At 42.1% G+C, this 20,852-nt stretch overlaps 1 protein-coding gene across 1 annotated transcript; it reads left to right on the top strand.

Moving 5' to 3' along the window:
* The first annotated feature begins 773 nt into the window (after window positions 1-773).
* On the top strand, window positions 774-19,818 carry LOC140494526 (procathepsin L-like). Its single transcript, XM_072593794.1, has 8 exons — window positions 774-801; window positions 3,410-3,551; window positions 5,128-5,250; window positions 9,145-9,297; window positions 11,936-12,154; window positions 12,280-12,445; window positions 15,752-15,857; window positions 18,822-19,818. Exons 2-8 carry the CDS (start codon window positions 3,411-3,413, stop codon window positions 18,940-18,942), a joined length of 1,029 nt encoding a protein of 342 aa, XP_072449895.1. The 5' UTR covers window positions 774-801; window position 3,410; the 3' UTR covers window positions 18,943-19,818.
* The last annotated feature ends 1,034 nt before the right edge of the window (window positions 19,819-20,852 follow it).

Below are 20,852 nucleotides of genomic sequence, written 5' to 3'. Positions count from 1 at the left end.
GGGGATTGAACCCGGGTCTCTGGCACTGTGAGTGCAGCAGTGCTAACCACTGTGTCACCGTGCCATGCCGTGGACTGGAGTGCATTGTGAATACAACAATGACTAAATGCAAAAGTAAAGGTACCTTCTTTGTCTGCACTTAAATGCAGGGAAAGGCAGGAAACTGACTTCAAAATCTTTATCTGGATCAGTTGTGTCTTTTAATTGAATTCATATCCAAGTATTTTGTTATATGTTACAACAAAATCCATTTCAACTTTCTATCTTCCAAAAATCATATCATTAATTTGCATAGTTGAAAATTAACCCCAGGATTTTGTTTTATTTCTCCGACCTGCCCCTTGCAAATCTTTCATTATCTCTATCCACCCTGTTCTAATTAAATGGCACCAATTTTTTCAAACCTTCTCTCAGTTTTGTATGTAGCATTATCGTATAAAGTGCTTCATTGTGTTTAAAAAGTGGAGCCGTGAATTTAAGTTCTGTTTTGTGAGAAAGTCCAATGCATTGTAATTGTACGATGCAACATTTTGCCTCAAATATAAGAATGATTAATCCCATTATCTATAGCCAAGATATTGCATTCCTGTGAGAAAGCAATGTGGCTTTAATGTTGGTGTGGACAAAAAAAAGTCATTTACATAAACATAGTCCTTCTTGAACCTGTCAATCACTGACTATTTGCATCATGTTCAAAGGGGGATGATCCAAAACATTAAGATATGGTATAAAATCACAGATCAGCTCACTCTGAGTACACTTCTTGAGGAAGACCAGACTAGAAGAAGACAAACTGTTGAGGTAAGGTGGCAATAGGGAGACTATATTAACTATTTTAAGGCAAATGTCATGCAAACTGATCGTAGAAGCAATTGAGAAGAAGTTACTGGTAATTTAACAGAGAATGTGATGCACACAGTATAACGAGTGTGAACCATTCACTGATTTTTGGGGATGTTGAACTACCCTGTGAATTGTGATCCACCATAACTTGCTCGATGATTTGTGCCACTCTGCTGATGGCTCTGTATGAACAGCAGCTCATTGTGACCTCCCTCTCAAGTTTCACAAAATTACTGCACTTTTTGCTGTAAATTAAAGCTAGCATTTAACTGAGCAAGGGCTGTTTTTAAAATGAGGTGCAGGTTCTTGAAATGCCATTCAATATCTAGCCCAAAATGAGAACAACTGAAACTGGTGGGTCTCCTTCTTTTCAGAAAGTAAATTATTACTTCGTGATTTTTAAAACTTACAAACTGCAAATGTTTTCTGTCCTTTATCACTTTCATTCTTGCTCAGTCGCTTTTGCTTTCTCTACTTTTCTGGACCTGATTTGACTCTTACTCACTTTATTTCCTTCTCCATTGTCCCTCTGTTTGTTGATCTCTAAGTCTAACTCATCAGGGAAGTTAAGTTTGACCTAGACATTCCTATTTCCAATTATTTGCAGCACAAATAGTTTTTGATCTGAACAATAACTGGGAAAAGTTAAGGGAAATAACCTATCCACATAGACCCATCATGTCCTGTAAGAGAAAGAATGAAAATCAGAACCAAAAATGGAAATTGCTGGAAACGCTCAGCAAGTCTGTCTAGTTTTGTTGAGGGAGGTCATGTCCGAACAACTTGATTCGACGGGGTGCACAGATATGTAGGTGAGGGCAAAGCATTTAATGTAGTCTACTTGTACTTCAGAAAGGCTTTTGATAAGTTCCCATATGGGAGACTGATAGCAAAGGTAAGAGCCCATGGGATCCAAGCAGATTTGGCAAATCGTATTCATAAATAGCTGAACGGTAAAAAGTAGAGGGTGATATTCCAGAGGTGTTTTTGTGACTAGAAACCTGTGTCCAGTGCTGTTCCTCAAGGATCAGTGCTGGGGCCCTGGATGTTTATGTAATATACAAATGATTTCGATTTGATGTGTAGGAAAGTTCATCAGTAAGTTTGTGAATGATTAAGAAAAATTTGAAGGTGGTAGATAAAAGCGTGGCCTTAGATTACAAGAGGGTTTAGATTGGCAGGTCAGATGGGCTGATCAGTTGCAAATAGAATTCAGTTCCGATATGTGAGAGACACTTGAGCAGGACAAATAAGGCAAGGGAATACACGATAACCAGTAGGAGCCTGGGAACCGCCAAGGATCAGAGGGAACTTGGTGTGCACGTTCATCGGTCCCTTATAGTAGCAGGACAGGTGGATAAACTGGTTAAACCACCATCTAGGATACTTACCTATATTAGACAAGGCATAGAGTTTAAGAGCAGGGAGGTTATGTTGGAACATAAAACATTAGCTATACCACAGTGACAGTATTGTGCACATTTCTGGAATCCACATTACAGGAGGATGTGATTGCACTGAAGAGGGTGGAGAGGTTTACTGGGATGTTGCCTGGGCTGGAGAGTTTCAATTACTGAAAAGCGATTGGATAGGCTGGGGTTGTGTTCTCTTGAGCAGAGGAGACTGAGGGTGTACGTGATTGAGGTATATAAACATCCAAGGAATAGTGACAGGATAGACAGAAAGGAACTTCTCCCAATGGTGGAGAGATCAATGATTGGGGCATGACACAGATTGAAGATAAGGGGCAGCAGGTTTAGAGGGAACGTGAGGAAAATATTTTCCCTCAGAGGTTAGTGGATGCAGAACTCCCTCATAACATTTAAAGAGTATTTAGACCTACACTTGTGATGCCAAAGCTGACAGGGCTATGAGCCAAGTGCTGGGATAATGGTCAGATGGTTGTTTTTGACTGGCATAGACTCGATGGGCAAAGGGTTGTTTTTGTGTAGATTTCTCACCAAAGATTCTTCAAAACTGTAACAACAGTCAACATATCTTCAATCTCTCATCACAAACAATCCTTCAATCTCAATGATTAAGAAAGTAAATATCCATTGAATTTCCTGTATGGAAAGTATATTCTTCCTTTGCACGAGACTCAAGCTGTACACAGTACTCCAGGTACAGTCTCACAAAGACTCTCTCCAATTACAATGAGACCTCTCTACACCTGTACTCTAATGCCCTTGCAATATCTTTCCCAATCTTTCAGCATTTAAGAGTCTATCAAGGTGGATATTCAGCCCACCTGAATTTTCACGAAACTCTTTACATTGAATTGATGACATTAAATACTTCAGACCTGTCTGTGGTCTATTTTCTCCCAATATTGACTCTCTATCCTTTTCCTGCTTCCCTCTTGCCTTGACACTGTAGCTGCCATCTGCCCGTTGTCTTTTCCTTACTGTTCCAAATTGAATGGTGATTTCTACAGAGGGGGAGATTGAAAGGAGCCACAAGAAATTGGGAAGAAATGTAACATCCTAGTTTTAAAATTTAATTGGTTCAGATTTCACAAATTCTGTGTTGACTGAAAATAAGGTTGAAGGTTTTGTTCCATCAGAATGCCCATCATGAGGTGCTCTCTGTTTGTGGACTGGGTTTTGGTCTCCATGTTGGCTGCAGCCACTGTTTCCACATTTGATTCAACATTGGATGAAGCCTGGATCAACTGGAAATCATTGCATGGGAAACAATATAAAATGGTAAGTGCTGGGCAACTGCAGTTCCACGGGGCAATTCAAAGCAGAAGGCGTTTCTCAAGTTTTAGATTGTTTTTAAAAGGCCTCTCTTTTGTGGTAAAACTGGTTTGTGCTCCACGGGCAATGGGTACATTTGCTTCCTCTTTTATATCAAAAACTTCTCTCCCGTAATTCTTAACTCTGTATAAAAAAAAACACTGAGAATTATTTGTCTCTTTCTTAAGTTAATTTTTTTTTCCTTTTATTACTGTAACACATCACTTCTAATTGCTCTTTCTCGTTCACCTCTTCTCTATCTTTCTTCCTCTTGTGTTCATTTGTTGTTTCTTAATCAAAATTATTTGTTCACTTCTCTTTATCTTACCTCCCTCAGGCTTTCCTTCCTCCTCCTTTCTAGTATTTGAAAGTGCTGGTGTGATGATAATAATTCATTTATTTTATCTTTTGTCCTAATTGATTCAATTGTTTCCACTGTGCTAAATGCATGCCTTCCCTTGCTCCTGGGATTCTTAATTCAGAAACACTGGCTTTCTAAAATATTAATTAAGAATTGGTAATGAGGCAGATGATTTGATGGTGAATGTGTGCAAATCCCAAAAACCCATTACAGTGTTGGGTAGTTGATTTCCAATCTAGATAACACATCTTTTAACCTAAGTGGATTCTCTGCACAGATGTAATATCAGTTCTGGTCACCACCCAACCAGAAGGATCTGAATGCTTTGGACAGGGTTCACAAAAGATTTACCAGGATCCTGCCTGGTACCATGGATTTTAGCTGTGAAGAAAGGTTAAATAGACTGGGTTTGTATTCACTGAAATGCAGGAGGTTGAAGGGCAACCTGATAGAAGTTACAAGGTTGTGAATGGCATGGCTTGGATAGAGTGAAAGTTTGAGGCTTTATGCCAGAATTGGGGAGGGGGGGGTGGGGGCTGTCAATTACGAGGGGACGCATGTTCAGGGTGCGAGGGGGAAGTTTAAATGTGATGCACGAGGCAAGTATTTTGCACAAAGAGTGTGAGTGGAACATGTTGCCAGTGGAGGTGGTGGAAGTGTACACAATAGCAACTTTCAAGAAGCCTGGATGAATAAATCAATAGGAACGGAATTGAGGGATACAGATCCTGTAAGTGAAGACAGTTTTAGTATGGAAGGGCAAAGTGTGTCGGCGCAGGCTTGGATGGCCGAAGGGCCTGTTCCTGTGCTACATTGGTCTTCGTTCTTTGTTCTTGTTCTTTGTTCTGAAAGTTAGAGTACTTTTCATCAATACTAAACAATCATTGTAAAAGATTGGCGTAACAATGATATTCCTTGGATTTCCACAACCTACATATGGAAAGCTTGATGTATATTCACTGTTTGTGGGCATAATTTTAAATTGAGGTAATTAATTAATCGCCCGTGTTCCAGCCATCTGCATCTACCTGAATCGAGATTGTTTGTGTCTGAATAATCTTTATTGCCTGTGAGCTGGAGCCCATCAGTTCATGGTCAGAGTTCAGATGTAGCATCGTCTTTGTACTCACAGTGACAATAACAGCTGGGTCTTCAGTTGACTTGGTGTAACCTTTTTTTCAGGCTGAGGAGGCCTACAGAAGAGCATTGTGGGAGGACAATGTGAGATACATTGAACGGCACAACATGGAGTATGCAATGGGAAAGCACACATTCACTGTGGGATTGAACCAGTTTGGAGATCTGGTGAGTTATAAATACGTTTGGGATCTGTCGTGCCTGTCGTGTCTGTATTCTAACCTTGAGTCAGACCGGTTCTATTTCCAAAGTAGGAATTTATAAAATGCCTACAGATTGTGCGCTTTTTGAACAAAATAGAATGTATCTACAAATACAAATCTGCAAAGGCAAATTCACCCCCTAGACTTATCTGAGTGTGTATATTTGGGAGAGAGGGAAAGAGTGTGAGTGTGTGTGCGCATGCTTGTTAGTGTGTGTGCAAGTTTGATGGAGTATATGCCTGTGAGAGGGTGTGCACATGAGTGCGAGATGGGTGTGTGTGTCTGAGAGAGATTGTGTTTATGAGAGAGGCTTCGCATCAGTGTGTGAGTGTGTAGGAGTGTGTGTATGTGAGTGTGCTTGTATCTGAGAGTGTCTCATGTAGTGGGTCACCTGTAGTGTGACATGAACCCAAGGTCCTGGTTGAGGCTATCCTCATGGTATCGAACTTGGCTATCAACCACTGCTCGACCACTCTGCATTGTTGCACATCACAAAGTCCACCTTGGAGAATGGTGACCCGAAGAGCCAAGATCGAATGTCCCTGACCGCTGAAGTGTTCCCCGACTGGGAGGGAACATCCCTGTCTGGTGATTATTTCACGGTGTCCATTCATCCGTTGTTGTAGCCTCTGCTTGGTCTTGCCAATGTATCATGCCTCAGGTCATCCTTTCCTGCAGCGTATGAGAGAGACAACATTGGTCGAGTCACATGAGTACCTGCTGGGTACATGGGGTGGGGGGGGGGGGGGGGGGGGGGTGGCGGGGGGTGGGTGGTGTCCCTATGTGTAATGTTAGTTTCCATGGTGACACTCTGACACGCCTTGCAGTTGCTGCCTTGACAGGGTTGTACGGTTTTGTGGTCGATGTTGTCCTGACGGCCGGGCAGTTTGCTACAGGTGACCCCACTACACTATACATTCTCTTACACACACTCACACACAAGCACATGTACACACACTCTTACACACTATCACACTCACATACTCACGCAGCCCCTCTCTCATACACACGCTTTCTCTCAGACACACACTCAACCCCCCGCCCAGACTCATATTCACGCTCACACCCTCTCACAAGCATGTACTCCATTACACTTAGGCACAAACTCCATCAAGCGCATGCGCGCACACACACACATTCTCTCTCTCTCTCCCCACCCCCCCACTTCACTCTCTCTCTCGCACGCGTGCACACACGCACACACACAAGTCTATGGGGTGAATTTGCATTTGCAGATTTGTATTTGCAGGTACATTCTATTTTGTTCAAAAAGCACACAATCTGTAGGCAGTCAGTCCATGTGGCATTTTATAAATTCCTACTTTGGAAATATAACCGGTCTGACTCAAGATTGGAATACATTCAGACTCTAACCTCATGCCTTTAAAATGCATTGTCTGAGTTGTAATGTCACCTTTTTTTATAAAAACTTATCTTTTTTTATAAAAACTTTTTTTCATGAAATTTTATCTCACAATTGTGACTTGAAAGAAGTTCTGGGATTTACATATTAACGAATAGAAACCAGCAACCCATTCAAAATAATGAAAGATTTAACAGCAAGCTAGGTTTGTTCAATTCGTCGAATCAGTTTAAGTCACTGTGATTGTTGACTATAAATTCTATGTCCTATGATCCTGCCCCACTAGCTACCTGACAACGGAACAGCGCTCCAAAAGTTTGTACTTCCAAATAAACCTGTTGGAATACAACCTGATATTGTGTGATTTTTTTTAACATTGTCCACCTCAGTCCACCACTGGCACCTCCACATCATATTTAATACAGGAAATGTAGGATCCGTAGTTGTCTTTAAAAGGTAACATACAGAAACCAGAAAAATCATACAATCCAACCGTTTACAATGTAATGTTCCTCAGTCCCCTCTTCTAGCCTGAGCAATTACTCCCTTTCCTTTCTCCAAACGACCCTAAGAACATAAGATTTAAATCCCAGAATCCTTACATTTGGAAAACAGGCTCTTTGGTCCCACAATTCCACACCGACCCTCTGAAGAGTAACCCACCCCGACCCATTCCCCTCCCCTATTATCCTATATTTACCCCTGAGCAATGCACCTACCTACACATCCCCAAAAACTATGGGCAGTTTAGCATGGCCATTTCACCGAACGAGTACATCTTTTGATTGTGGGAGGAAACCTGAGAACCCAGAAAAACCCACAGACACTGGGAGAATGTGCAAACTCCACACAGACAGTTGCCCAAGGCTGGAATTGAACCCTGATCCATGGAGCTGTGAGGCAGCAGTGCTAACCACGGAGCCACTGTGCCAAGCTGCTACAATACCAAACGTCAGCTCCTTATTTCTCAAATTGCTGGAGAACAATTAGGCCATTTGGCCCATTGGGTCCACTCCATCATTCAATCATTCATCATTCCTCTGCCTCTGCCGTACCTGCTCTCAGGAGGAGCAATTCCACTCCAGGACATTCTAGATGTCTTCTTGTTTCATTGACCACTATCTTCGCTTCCACATGATCAACAATGCCCTCAATTGCAACTCCTCCACTTCCTGCACCTTTACTCTTGAACCACATCTCTCCAACCACAACAAGAATAAAACCCCCCTGACCTCACATTCCACCTCACATTATCCTCGGCCATTTTCACCAACTTCAGTCAGACCCCACCACCAGAAATATATTTCCCTCTTCGCGCCTATCTGCATTCTGCAGAGACTATTCCCTCCATGACTCCCTTGTTAGCTCCACGCTCCCCACCAACCGAGCTCCAACTCATGGAACATTTCAGGGAAATCTCCGGGTCAGACAAACCAAACAACCCCACCGCCTGTGACTGACCACTTCAACTTCCCCTCCCAGTCCCCCAAGGACATGCAAATCCTGGACCTTCTCCACCACCAAATCAAAGTCACCCACTGACTGGAAGGAGAACATCTATTTTTCTGTCTTGGGGCTCGACAACCACATGGCATCAACATTGACTTCAGCAGTGTCCAAATCTCCCCTCCTCCCCACCTTATCCCAGATCCAACCTTCCAGATCAGCACCGCCTTCTTGAACCATCCTCCCTATCCATCTTCCTTCTCAACTATCCACCTTTCCCCCAGCCTCACCTCCATCCCCCTACTTATCTCTCAGCACCCTTCCCCCTACATTCCTGATGAAGGGCTTATGCTTGAAACATTGACTCTACTGGTCCTTGGACACTGTCTGACCAACTGTGTTTTTCCAGCACTACACTTTTCGACTCTGACTCTCCAGCATCTGCAGTCCTCACTTTCTCCTGATAGTTTCTCACCCCTGTTCTCCTGCCTACTCTCTGTAACCATTGATCCTCTTACTAATCAATAATCCATCTCTGTCTTAAATACATTCAATGACTTGGATCCACAGCCTCCTGTGGGAATGATTCACTGCCTCTGGCTGAAAGAATGTCTCCTCCTCTCAGTTTGACAGGGTGGTCATTTGTATAGGTCTAGTCGGTGGACCTGGGATTCCTCCTCCCACTGTGTACCCAACCCAGGAACACAAGCAAGGACCTCATTCTCTCAGCAATCTGTGTCCTTTAATTTTTTCCTACCAAAATGCACTGTCTCACACTGACCCATGCAGAAATGAATGCGCCAGGTGGATGCTCAATTTGCAAGTTTGTTCATGGTTAATCGTATCATATTGCACTTCTCATGAATATAAGCCAATTCATCCAGTTTGGTGTGATCAGCTAATTTGGAATTTGCACTTTCAATCTTAGATTCCAGATCATTCACATAAATATTGATTCTTGTAGGGTATCTTCCCAACTGATAGCTGCCCTTATTCCATGCTTTCTGATACTTCTAATCTATTAATAATATTTTATCTCGATTTTTCTAGACCACAGAGGAGTTCAATCAGCGTTTCAATGGATTTAAAGAAAAGGAGATTGATCACACAGTGTGTGAACTCTTTGCAGCAGCGAATCATGTTAAATTGCCTCAGAGAGTTGACTGGAGCACAAAGGGTTTTGTTACTAAAGTGAAGAACCAGGTGAGATTAAAAATCACACAACACCAGGTTTTAGTCCAACAGGTTTAATGGGAAGCTCTAGCTTTCAGAGCGCCATTCCTTCATCAGGTGGTTGTGGAGACACCCCAGTCCAACACCGGCATCTCCAAATCAGGTGAGATTAGACAGACATCATACAAACCTTACTCAAGGCCCATGTAGAAAATCCCCACTCTATATTATTAGCTCAATATGGAAAACAATGGCATGGAAATGTGTCAAGAAACCAATAAAAGAGTAGAAACTTCAGTGTGGTAAATTGAGTAATGCAGTTCTAAACCTTTTTTACATGGAGAGAGACAAATTCCAATGTTCTTTCTCTCTCAGATGTGTTTTGTAGACATATATTTGGGTTTGGAAAAGGAGGAGAAGGTTAGGATAAGAGTTAAGGGATAACTCGCTATGTCCCAGGGTTCAGAAATCCCCTCCTTCTCCCACTCATGTGCACATTCTCTCCCTCTCCTGCTCACAATCACTCTCTTCTAGTCCCACTGTGAACCCTCACTCACCCTCCCTTATTTCCTCATTCCCTCACACATGCTCTCCATCACTAACTCACACAATACACGACTTCTTACTCACACAGATACACTGTCTCTCACTCTGATACAGACACACTCCCTCACATTCACACGCCCCCACTTACCCTCCCTTATGCACACACTGTTTCAAACTCACACATACTCTCTTTTACACACTCACTATTGAGCCTGTCCTGATCAACCATGGGAGGGACATGGCCTCTGAGTGCAGAAGCATCTCTTCACAGAGTCGTCCACTTGTACCTCTTGTGTTTGCAAAGCTGTTGGCAGACCAGACAGAACTCTTTGGTGGGCCACCGTATTGGACAAGGCTGGTCTAAAGTAATGGGGCATGTGAAAGGGTGATGATAAACATTTACATCCCTAACTGGTCTGACCTACATCTGCCTCCAGACCCTCTGGGCAATTAGGGTTGTGTAATAAAGGGTAGTATTATTTAACTGGGACAGTATGAACTTCAGTGAACATTCCTGATCTCTGCCTGATGAATGTAAAATATTAACAGAGGTCCTGAAGATGAGTTTAAACAAATAATTTCTGGTGTTTCTCTGAGGTTTCCGACAGTCTTCTGCGAGTATGGTAATCAATCAGAAAGGCCCTGTCCTCCCAGCCCAATCCACCACATCACAACGTCACCAGGGTGTGTGTAGAAATGGAATGTGGTGCCATCTGGTGGCCAGGAAGAAGATCTGCAATTGTTGCAGTCAGATCTGTGGGCCCCAGGCTGATATTCACAAACCAATTACAATTAAGAAGAACATAAAATCAAGCCTATGTGCTTTAACTAATGTGATTTGTGGTTGACTGCAGAAAGTCTGTCACCAGTGAAGGTTCCTGTCTGTCAGGTAATCTTGCCGAGTCCCACCTCCCAGTGGTTGGAGACGTACCAATATGTTTGGGTCACTTTTCACATGAATGTAGGATTTCTTCTGGAAGCCACGTTTGAGAAAGGGTGACACTGAAATTGGCTTAGCTGAGCATGGGGCCTGGTTTGCTGTAGAGAGCGACATCTCCAGTTACTAATGTTCATAGAAGACTAGATTTTTCTGACTGCCACATTAATGGGTGAGTAGATTTTTACAGACTGTTACTGAACGAGCTTTCCCCAGACTAAAACACGGCCATCCAAAGTTGGTTAAACTGTTCAGGAGCCAGAGGTTTTGTTCTCATGACTGTGCTCCTGGGTGAATCACTTTAGTTCACAAGATAGTTTCTATACGAACACTTCTGACAGTTATCCATTGGTATGAGATAAATGACCCCGTTTGTGCCTCTTGCAGCACATTAAGCTCGAATAACACTCTGTTCCGAAATTGCCATCTCATCTGTTGGTCTTTTTTAATGTCTGTGGGCTGCAAGGTCACAGTGTAAAGTGTTACACATGGAAGAATTATATCACCTCTGTTCTGGTAACAGCTGATTGAAACTTTCCTTCCCTTTACTGTGGTGAGGATTTCCCTCTTATTTCCAGTCTCTCACTAAAGTGGAACAATTGTAAGACAATGGACCTTTTGCACAAACTTGACACCTGAGCAATCTTTGGCAGAAGGGGATCGGTTAGCACAGTTGGCTGGACAGCTGGTTTGTAATGCAGAATAATATGAACAGCTTGGGTTCACTTTAGCATTAGCTGAGATGACCATGAAGTATTCTCCTCTCTATGTCTCCCCATGCCTGAGCCCTGGTCACACTCAGATTAAACCATCTCTCTCTAACAAGGGAGCAGTCCCATGGTCTGATAAGACTAGGGCAGCTTTACTTTCACCTTGGCACAGTCCCATCCTTGAAATGTACACAATAAAAAGGTTTTGATGTGAGAATGGCCTAATGAAAAGGCTCATTCTAGTAGCAGGCTGTATCAGAGGTTTATTACAGTATCGGTAACAGCTTGTCATTTAACAGAGAAAAACCCTGTAGCACTTTGTTGGATAAGATCAATTAAATGTGTGGCTTACAAGTGCCCCTAATGTGAGACTTAAGAGGCCCACATGGTTCAGAACTCCCAACAGGTTAAATACTTCATATGTTTCTATGTAGAAGATAACACAAATGTTTGTCTACCCTCTGTCATTGTTCAGGGACAGACATGTGGCTCATGCTGGGCTTTCAGTGCAACTGGATCACTTGAAGGACAGCTTTTTAAGAGAACAGGAAAGCTGATTTCTCTGAGTGAGCAGAACTTGGTTGACTGTGATCGGAAAAGCTGTGGGTGTTGTGGTGGACATGTAGATACTGCTTTGGAGTATGTAAAACAAAATGGGATTTGCTCTGAATTTTCCTATCCCTACACAGCCAAGGTAATCTTGAAATTAATTTATGTGCTTTTAGGAAGTAATTGAAATTGTCTCTCATTACTTAATTAGCTCTCTCTTTTTAATTTAAATATTGAGGTGTGAATGTTTTGTTTTTTAACATACTTTAGAATGGTAAATGCCACTTTAACAGAAGTGATATTGTCACCCGTTGTGCGTGTGTGAAATGCATTCAACAAAATTCTGAGCATCAACTCGCTGCAGCAGTGGCTCAGGTTGGACCCATTTCTGTTGCTATCGATGCAAATCACACATCTTTCCATCTTTATAAAAGCGGTAAGAAACAAAATTCATTCACACTTGGAATAATGTTCAAAAGTAAAGACTTTTCATATTCAATGTACTATCCATTTCGAAGATATTTGGCATCATCGTTGTAAATGCAGGACAAAAGGCTATGGGAGTGTATTGGAAATACAGTTCATTATTAAAACTCAGATTGCCCTTGTCATTCAAAACACAAATCTCCCTTTTGTTCCCCCCAATTGGTGAAATATTCATTGGGACTTCCCATGATTCAATGCTAAGAGCACTGATGCTTTCAGTCTGCATTCGTGTTGTGGCTTCAATTTGTAAATAATTTGAAGTGGAGTGAACAGTCCAAAGATGGCTTGTTGTGGGTAAATCATTACAAGTTGCCATTAATTAAGTTACTTATTAAGAAATCACACAGACAATCAAGTACTGAAACAACAATTTAATGTTAATTTGATGTAGCAACCAAGATAAGACCCCTCAAGTAAGCAAGCTAAGCCTCATAACCTGACTTGGTGACTACCTGATTAATGGTGAAATCCGGCCAGGATTATAAGCAAAAGTGTCTGTCTCTGGAAGTGTCCAGGGATTGATCCTTGTACAGTGTCGTTCTTCAAAGGTCACTAAGGTGGAGTTCTGGAGTTTGATTCTTTCACACATTTTCGTCCTTCAGTCTCTGTGGGCTCATATTAACGATTTTTCTTTAAATGTTCTTTCATCCAAATTGCTGCAAGTCTGCATCTTGCCTTATTATCAGAAGTAGCTTCTTTGTTCCTTGTTCCATTTGGCATTAGCTGTCTGTTCAAAGACACAGCTTTCCTGTAGTTAACTCCTTCAGTTCTTCTGCATGACAATCAGTTGCCCTTGTGACATAAAGCATCCAATTTCTCCAGCAGGCACCAAAGCAGTTTTGTCGAAATAATCTTGACTCCCTCCTTTCCAAGACATGATGAACTCGTTTCTAAGTTTGTCCTTGTCCTTTAACAGTTTATTCCAGTTGGATTTATTTCTGATTCCTTCCAGACATAAGTTTATCTTTTGTTGATTCATTCCATCCTCACACAGTTATTAAAGTCCTGAAGTCAACAAGACTTAAAGAGGACATGGATTAAAATGAAAGAGAGAAATGGGCAGATGAAATGAAACACACAAAATGCATTTTCTTTGGAAGAATGAGGAGGGACCACCGATACAAAATAAGCCATTTTACAGAGGATAAAGAAACAGAGCCTTAGCGCATTTTGTCCGTTAATTTTGAAGATGGTAGACAGATTTTAAAAAAGGATGATAAGCACATCATAACCCTGAGCTTTATGATTAAAGGTATAAATATGATGAGATAAAAGGAGACTCTGTCTGTGATGCATGTCAGATTAATTCTACAAGCAGGGGCCAGGTCAAATATAATAAGTTGAGAGAGAAAATGAAGAGGGAAGTAAAATTGCCAAAGACAGAATGAGAATAGAATTGCAGTTAACATCATAGAGTCATAGAGATGTACAGCAAGGAAACAGACCCTTCAATCCAACCCGTCCATGCTGACCAGATATCCTAACCTAATCTAGTCCCATTTGCCAGCATTTGGCCCATATCCCACTAAACCCTTTTTATTCATAGACCCAAGCAGATGCATTTTAAATGCTGCAGTTCTACTAGCCTCCACCACTTCCTTTGACAGACTGCACACGCCACCTTCTGCATGAAACGTTACCCATTAGATCCCCTTTATATCTTTTCCCTCTTATCCTAAACCTATGCCCTCATTTCTGGGCCCCCCCCCACCCAGGGAAAATTCTTTGTCTATTTATCCAATCCATGCCCCTCATGATTTTATAAATCTCTATAAGGTCACCCGTCCAGGGAAAACAGACCTACCCGATTTAGCCTCTCCCTATAGCTCAAATCCTCCAATCCTGGCAACATCCTTGTAAATTTTTTCTGAACCCTTTCAAGTTTCACAACATCCTTCCAATAGGAGGGAGACCAGAATTGCATGCAATATTCCAACGGTGGCCTAACCAATGACCTGTACAGCTGCAACATGACCTCCCATCTCCTGTACTCAATACGCTGACCAATAAAGGAAAGCATACCAAACGCTGCCTTCACTATCCTATCTATCTAAGACTCTCCTTTCAAGAAGCTATGAACCTGCACTCCAAGGTCTCTCTGTTCAGCAACACTCCCTAGGACCTTACCAGTAAGTGTATAAGTCCTGCTATGCCTTGCTTTTCCAAAATGCAACACCTCACATTTATCTAAATTAAACTCCATCTGCCACACATCAACTCATTGGCCCATCTGATCAAGATCCTGTTGTACTATGAGGTAAGCTTCTTCAGTGTCTACTGCACCTCCAATTTTGGTGTTGTCATCTGCAAACTTACTAACTAGACCTCCTATGTTCACATCCAAATCATTTACATAAATGACAAAAAGTAGTGGACCCAGTATCGATCCTTGTGGCACTCCATTGGTCACAGCCTTCCAGTCTGTAAGGCAACCCTCTACCACCACCCTTTGTTTTCTACCTTTGAGCCAGTTCTGTATCCAAATGGCTAGTTCTCCATGTATTCCATGACATCTCACCTTGGTAACCCATCTCCCATAGAGAACCTTGTCGATGGGCTTGCTGAAGTCCATGTAGATCACATCCACCACTCTGCTATCAACAATCCTCTTTGTTACTTCTTCAAAAAACTCAATCAAGTTTGTGAGACATGATTTCCCACACACAAAGCCGTGCTGACTATCCCTCGTCAGTCCTTGTGTTTCCAAATTCACGTGAATCCTGTCCCTCAGGATTCTCTCCAACAACTTGCCCAATGCTGATACCAGTCTGTAGAACCCTGGCTTTTCCTAACCACCTTTCTTAAATAGTGGGACCACATTAGCCAACCTCCAGGCTTTCAGCACCTCACCTGTGTCTATCGATGATACAAATATCTCAGCAAAGATCCCAGCAATAAGTAAACCTAAGAATTTTTAGCGAACATATAAAGCAAGTGGTAAGAGATGTTAGTTATAAACAAAAGGATGAAACTGATGAAACAATCTGATGAAACTCCTAACACAAAATTTACCAATCTTAGACACTGCCCTTTCCTGACTAATTACTGACAGATCCCAAAAAGGGTCAGTCGAGTTAACCATTGACAATTTAATTCAGCTCCAGTTAGCAGATCAGAATGTTCTATTTGATTGTTATCTTATCAGTTACTCTGTGACTTTCATGTCCTTGGATGTAAAGGTTCAAAGCCTGGGAATTTTCTGAAACGTGGTTAAAATGAATTTCTTGCACAGATAATATATTTGTACTCTTTGCAGGTATTTATTATGAGCCAAACTGCAGCAGCACAAGACTTAATCATGCAATGTTAGTGGTTGGATATCAATACGATCAACAGGGGAATTATTGGATTGTTAAAAACAGGTAAACCCACAAAAATATTCAGAAACACATAAATGTGTATTAATTCGCACTGTGTTTAACTTACCTACAATTAAATCTTTCTTTTTAAATACTGTATCTCATTGAGTCATAGCAAGGTTTATAGAATCATGCAGCATAGGAGCAGGCCCTTTGGCCCTCCATGTCTACACTGACCAACACACACCAAACTACACTCATCCCATTTATCTGCATTTGGTCCAGAGCCGTCTATGCCCTGGCATTTTGAGTGCGTATCCAGATGTTTCTTAAATATTGTAAGACTACCTGCCTTCACCTCCCTCTCAGGCAGCACATTCCATTCTTCTACCACACGTCGGATGATTTTTCTTTTTACAGATATCCCCTAAACTATTTATTCCTTAAACATTTTGCTATTTGGTCTTAGAAATGTCTGCCACGAGGAAAAGATTCTCACAATCTGCCCTGTCTGTGTCTGTCATAAGTTTCTATATCTCAATCAGCTCTCCCCTCAGCCTCCTTCGCTCCAAGGAAAATAAACCCAGTCTCTCCTCATAACTGAGGCTTTCCATCCCAGGCACCATCCTGGTGAATCTCCCCTGCATCTTTTCCAGTACAATCACATCCTTCTGATGGTGTGGTGAGCAGAACTGCACTCAGTGTTCCACCTGTGGCCTAATAAATGGTTTATAGGGAGGAACCATATCTGTACTGGTTTTGGAGTTTAATGTTTTCAGTGTGGGTTAGCACCAGGACTGCACAGTGTGTGTTGTTACCTTGCTTCCTCATTTTCCTGTTCAACTCCATAATTTGTGACTTCCCCTCTTGCCCTAAACCATCCATCGAACTTCGAGCAATTATCCAAGCCAACCCAAGCCGTAACAGCCAGTGGTTCAGTCAGAGAGAAAGTTTCATATTTCAAGTGCAACATGACTTAGTTGCTCTTTTTAATTGTTGACAGAGGGAGAAAATGAGTGGACTGGATGATAAGAGTGCAGAAATCAAAAGATAAAAGCTGGTAAAGGAAGGATTGAGATACAAAATCAGTCTAATGAATGATGTGAATTGAAGGAAATAGGTTAGTCTTGTTGAGAACAAAGACAATGACACACAAACAAGACATGGGAGTGAGGGTTGGGGAAGGAAGTGGTGCAGTGGAGGTCGAATCAAATTGGAGGTCAGTGTTCATACCTTGAAGTTGAATTCAATGTTGAGTCCTGAAGGCTGTAAAGTGCTTAAGTGAAAAATGAGGTGTCGTTCCTCACTGCAGCAAGCCTGAGATGAAAATATTAGCATGGGAGGAGCATGGTGTATTCAAATGGCAAGGAACGAGCAAATCAAGATCATCGCAGCCTGCATTTAGTTTGGCCGATGTCGAGCAAACCATATTGTGAACAGCGAACACAGTCGGTTAGATTGAAAGAAGTACAAGTGAATTGCTGCTTCATTTGGAAGGTGTGTTTGGGGCCTTGAACAGGGAGTAGGTAAAAAGACAAGTTTTATACCTTCAGTGATGGCATGGGAGTGAACCAGGGCAGGGGACAGTGTGGATACATGGGACAGAGGGCTAGGAGTGATGAAGAGGGGAGGATTGGTCCCAGTGGATTGCTGATAGTGAAGGGGAGGGGAAGATGTGTTTGGTGGTGGTATCCCGCTGGAGGTGGTGGAAATGGCAGAGGATGATCATTGGAATGTAGAGACTAGTGGGATGGAAAGGGAGAACAAGGAGAATTCTGTCATTGTTCGGGGAAGGAGCGGAAGAGGTGACGACAGAAGTGCAGGAGATGAGTCAGACATGCCTTAGGACTCGGTCGGCCCCAGTGGAGAAAATCCTTTGTTGACCTGTTGGAGCCACCATCTCGCTCAGACCCTCACCACCTGCACCTAAAGTACCACTGCCTTTCATCTCCCATACTACCCACCTCTCTCTCTCTCTCTCCCCAGGAGAAAACGATCCACAATAGGACAGAATGACTCAAGGAGTGCGGTAGATTTCCTGACATTAAGCTCCACCCTAAAGTCCCCCATAGGCTCTCTGGCTGTTCCAGTGTCCCATGCACCATGATTGGCATTAACAAACTGATCATGGCATTAACGTCTGATTGCCAAGATTATTACTGCACTTGGATCTCAAAGGCCCATGCAGCTGGAATGAAAATTCAAGGGAACGCCGTCTTCCCTATCTCATTATAAAGAGAAGATCCTTCTGTGACCATCCCAAGCAGCTGACCATGTCCAAGCTCCTGAACTGGTATCAGAGGTTACCCTGAGGTTTCATGCAGAGACTCCCCCCTCACTGACTGAAAGCTGTCACCTTCCAGACTGAGACTGCTGACAATCCTGACAATCTGCTGTCTGTGTGTGTGTGTGTGTGTATGTGTGTGTGCGCCTGCGTGTGCTAAATCAGACAGCAGTACTGTGAGCCTTATATCTCCACCTCCAGGGAGGCTCAGAGTCAGTGAGCACTAAGAGAGTCCTTTTAAGATTCCACCTGATAGTTTTTTGCCATTCATTGAAATGTTGCACCAAATCTCGATGGATTTCAATGGGACTTCCTTTCATGACTGAAAGGACACCATGTGGCTCACCAGATCTCCTTTTGATATTCCAGTTGGGGGAAGGTGTGGTCTATCCAAATACTCAATGCTGCTCTGCGAAAGTAGGTTTGGGAAATCTGATTTAGTATCAAACGTGGCTCTCTCTTCACATTCTGATATCAGTTCCCACGGTTTACAATAGCAACCAGGGTATCTAATCATCTACCTGCTCATACCCTGAGCTGCTTCTGCTGAACATTGTGTCACAATGAGAACAGCAAGGCCCACGCAGACAATCGAGTGATTCTCTGAGTGCGAGTGCTACTCAATGTCCAACGTTGCTCTTTGGTAAAACAATAATCTGATGTTGAAACGTTCAGTTAGTTAAATGTTCTGTTTAAAGGTGTGTTTGAGTAGAAATCTAACATGCTGCTCTCTTACATTTTAGTCATGGAACAGGTTGGGGCATGAAAGGCTATATGAAAATGGCCAAGGACAGGGGTAACCACTGTGGAATCGCTCGGTTGGCACTTTACCCTGAGATGGAATCCTCAAAATGCCAACGTTAACACTGGATTAAACCAACCAAAAAGAATCAATTGCTTGCCTGGTGCTGCTGATTTTCTGTCTACTCTTGATGAGTATCTGTCTTGCTGCATCTCTGCATTGATAATGCTGCTTTAATCACTTCTGGATGTTCCAAAAGGCTTTGATTAATGAAGGATAGTCACAGTTGCAGTGTGAGAAAACACACCATCTAATTTGCATAAAAAACATAATCATGATATTAAACACCCAATAATCTGTTTTACAAGAGTTTATTCAGAAAACATGATGGTGAGGAAAACCTGTAAGTCCTTCTCTGAATACTGTCATGGGACTTTGTATCTTTGTCTGAAAAAGTTTCCATTTAACAGCTAACCTGGAAGTGAACATGTCTAATCCTGCACTACTCTTGTAGTAGCTTCAATTATATGATCAAATCTCGAAATCAAATTTGACCTTCTGACTTTCTGCTTTAGAAATAAGAACATTATCTCCTTGACAATATTGATAAGAGGTTCCTCCTGTACAGAGGAACCTCGATTATCCAAAGGTGGGGAGTAATTTGTTCGGTTAATCAAATTCCAGATAACCAAATATCAGATTGTATAGTTCAGCCAAGCATCGGGACCTTGCAACATTGCTGGATAATCTGATATTTGGATAATCGAATGCCGGATAACCGAGGTTCCTCTGTAAATGTTTTATGGGTAAAGAGGGTGAAAATCTGTTTTCAATAAATGAAACATAATAAATGCATGTGCTTGAACAGTAAGATAAACAGCAAGGCCATTGCTCGTTGTGCACAGTAACAGGGAATGACGACATTGTCTAACATTCAGGTCATGGCCTGAAGATGTTATTTGTGCAAAGTACGGGATATAAAGTGTGACAGCAATCAATTTGTGTGTCTTGGTTTTCTCTTCAACATTGGATTGTTCACAAAATGCAACAAGTAGTTTTTCAGCAAATCAGTCTATGTTGCTTATTCTCCATAAGAGGAGTAGTTCTAATTTCATCCAAATAGTTCCATATTCCTATATCCCATTTCATTCAACCAACCAGCTAAACACTTCTGGAATGTTAACATGCCAAACCCAGAATTTGATGCACTCCCAAATTCACAAACTTTGCCTTAAGCGTTTGCCTGATCTAATGTAGTTGTGCATCTATGTCCATTTTGTTCCCATGATCATAAACACAAATTACTGAATAATCTTCATTATCACAATATAAACTGATCCAATTTTTCAAGTCATTCTGTGCACACATATTCTTCGACAGCAGGTAGTACCCGATCCATTATTTCAACATCCTTCCTGAGGGTGGAATGCAGTGTTACATAGAATTACCCCAACTATATTTATTGGAAGGAATTACCTTTCATGGCTTCAATTCCATTCCAGCACAAGGATTTCTGGTGTTCCCTGAGGGTCTGTACTTGGCTTTTCCCCCCTCCCCCACCTATTTCTAATCTACTTGAAGCCCCATGGTGATAACATTGACAAATACTGTTAAATTCCACTTATACACTGAAAGCAACTCGGTGTACCTCAGCAGAATGTTTCCCAATCCCACCACTGTCTTTAACTTGTCAGATTTATTGCAATACTGGAAGACAGAGCTCTTCTCCTGCTCAGTATTGTGGTGTCCAAAATATTGCGGGCTCGGCCATAATCTTGAATTCAGAGCAACCAATTCCTTCCCTCTCCCTGACGACTGTGAAACCAAACTGTACTCTTCTCAATCCAGGTGTTGTATTTGACTCCAAGCTGAGCTTTTGCCTGCACATATGTGCTAAGCTCTGTACTCCTATTGCCACTGCCTGACTCACCCAATTGAGCTTCTGCTCATCTGCTGAGACTGTCATCTATGTCAGTGCCTTCTGGTTTGCACTGTTCCAGCACACTCATGGCTAGCCTTTCACCTTGTATCT

Source organism: Chiloscyllium punctatum, chromosome 24 (assembly GCF_047496795.1).
Source record: "Chiloscyllium punctatum isolate Juve2018m chromosome 24, sChiPun1.3, whole genome shotgun sequence".
Classification (NCBI taxonomy): Eukaryota; Metazoa; Chordata; class Chondrichthyes; order Orectolobiformes; family Hemiscylliidae; genus Chiloscyllium; species Chiloscyllium punctatum.
The sequence above is the reverse complement of the archived record's forward strand: the minus strand, read 5'-3'. Positions and strand labels throughout refer to the sequence as shown.

Excerpts from the sequence above, each read along its gene's own strand:
- LOC140494526 (XM_072593794.1), top strand. The coding sequence starts at position 3,411 with ATGCCCATCATGAGGTGCTCTCTGTTTGTGGACTGGGTTTTGGTCTCC. Across the intron at positions 12,446-15,751 it reads TTTCCATCTTTATAAAAGCG|GTATTTATTATGAGCCAAAC; the intron begins GTAAGAAACAAA and ends TACTCTTTGCAG. Across the intron at positions 15,858-18,821 it reads TATTGGATTGTTAAAAACAG|TCATGGAACAGGTTGGGGCA; the intron begins GTAAACCCACAA and ends CTTACATTTTAG.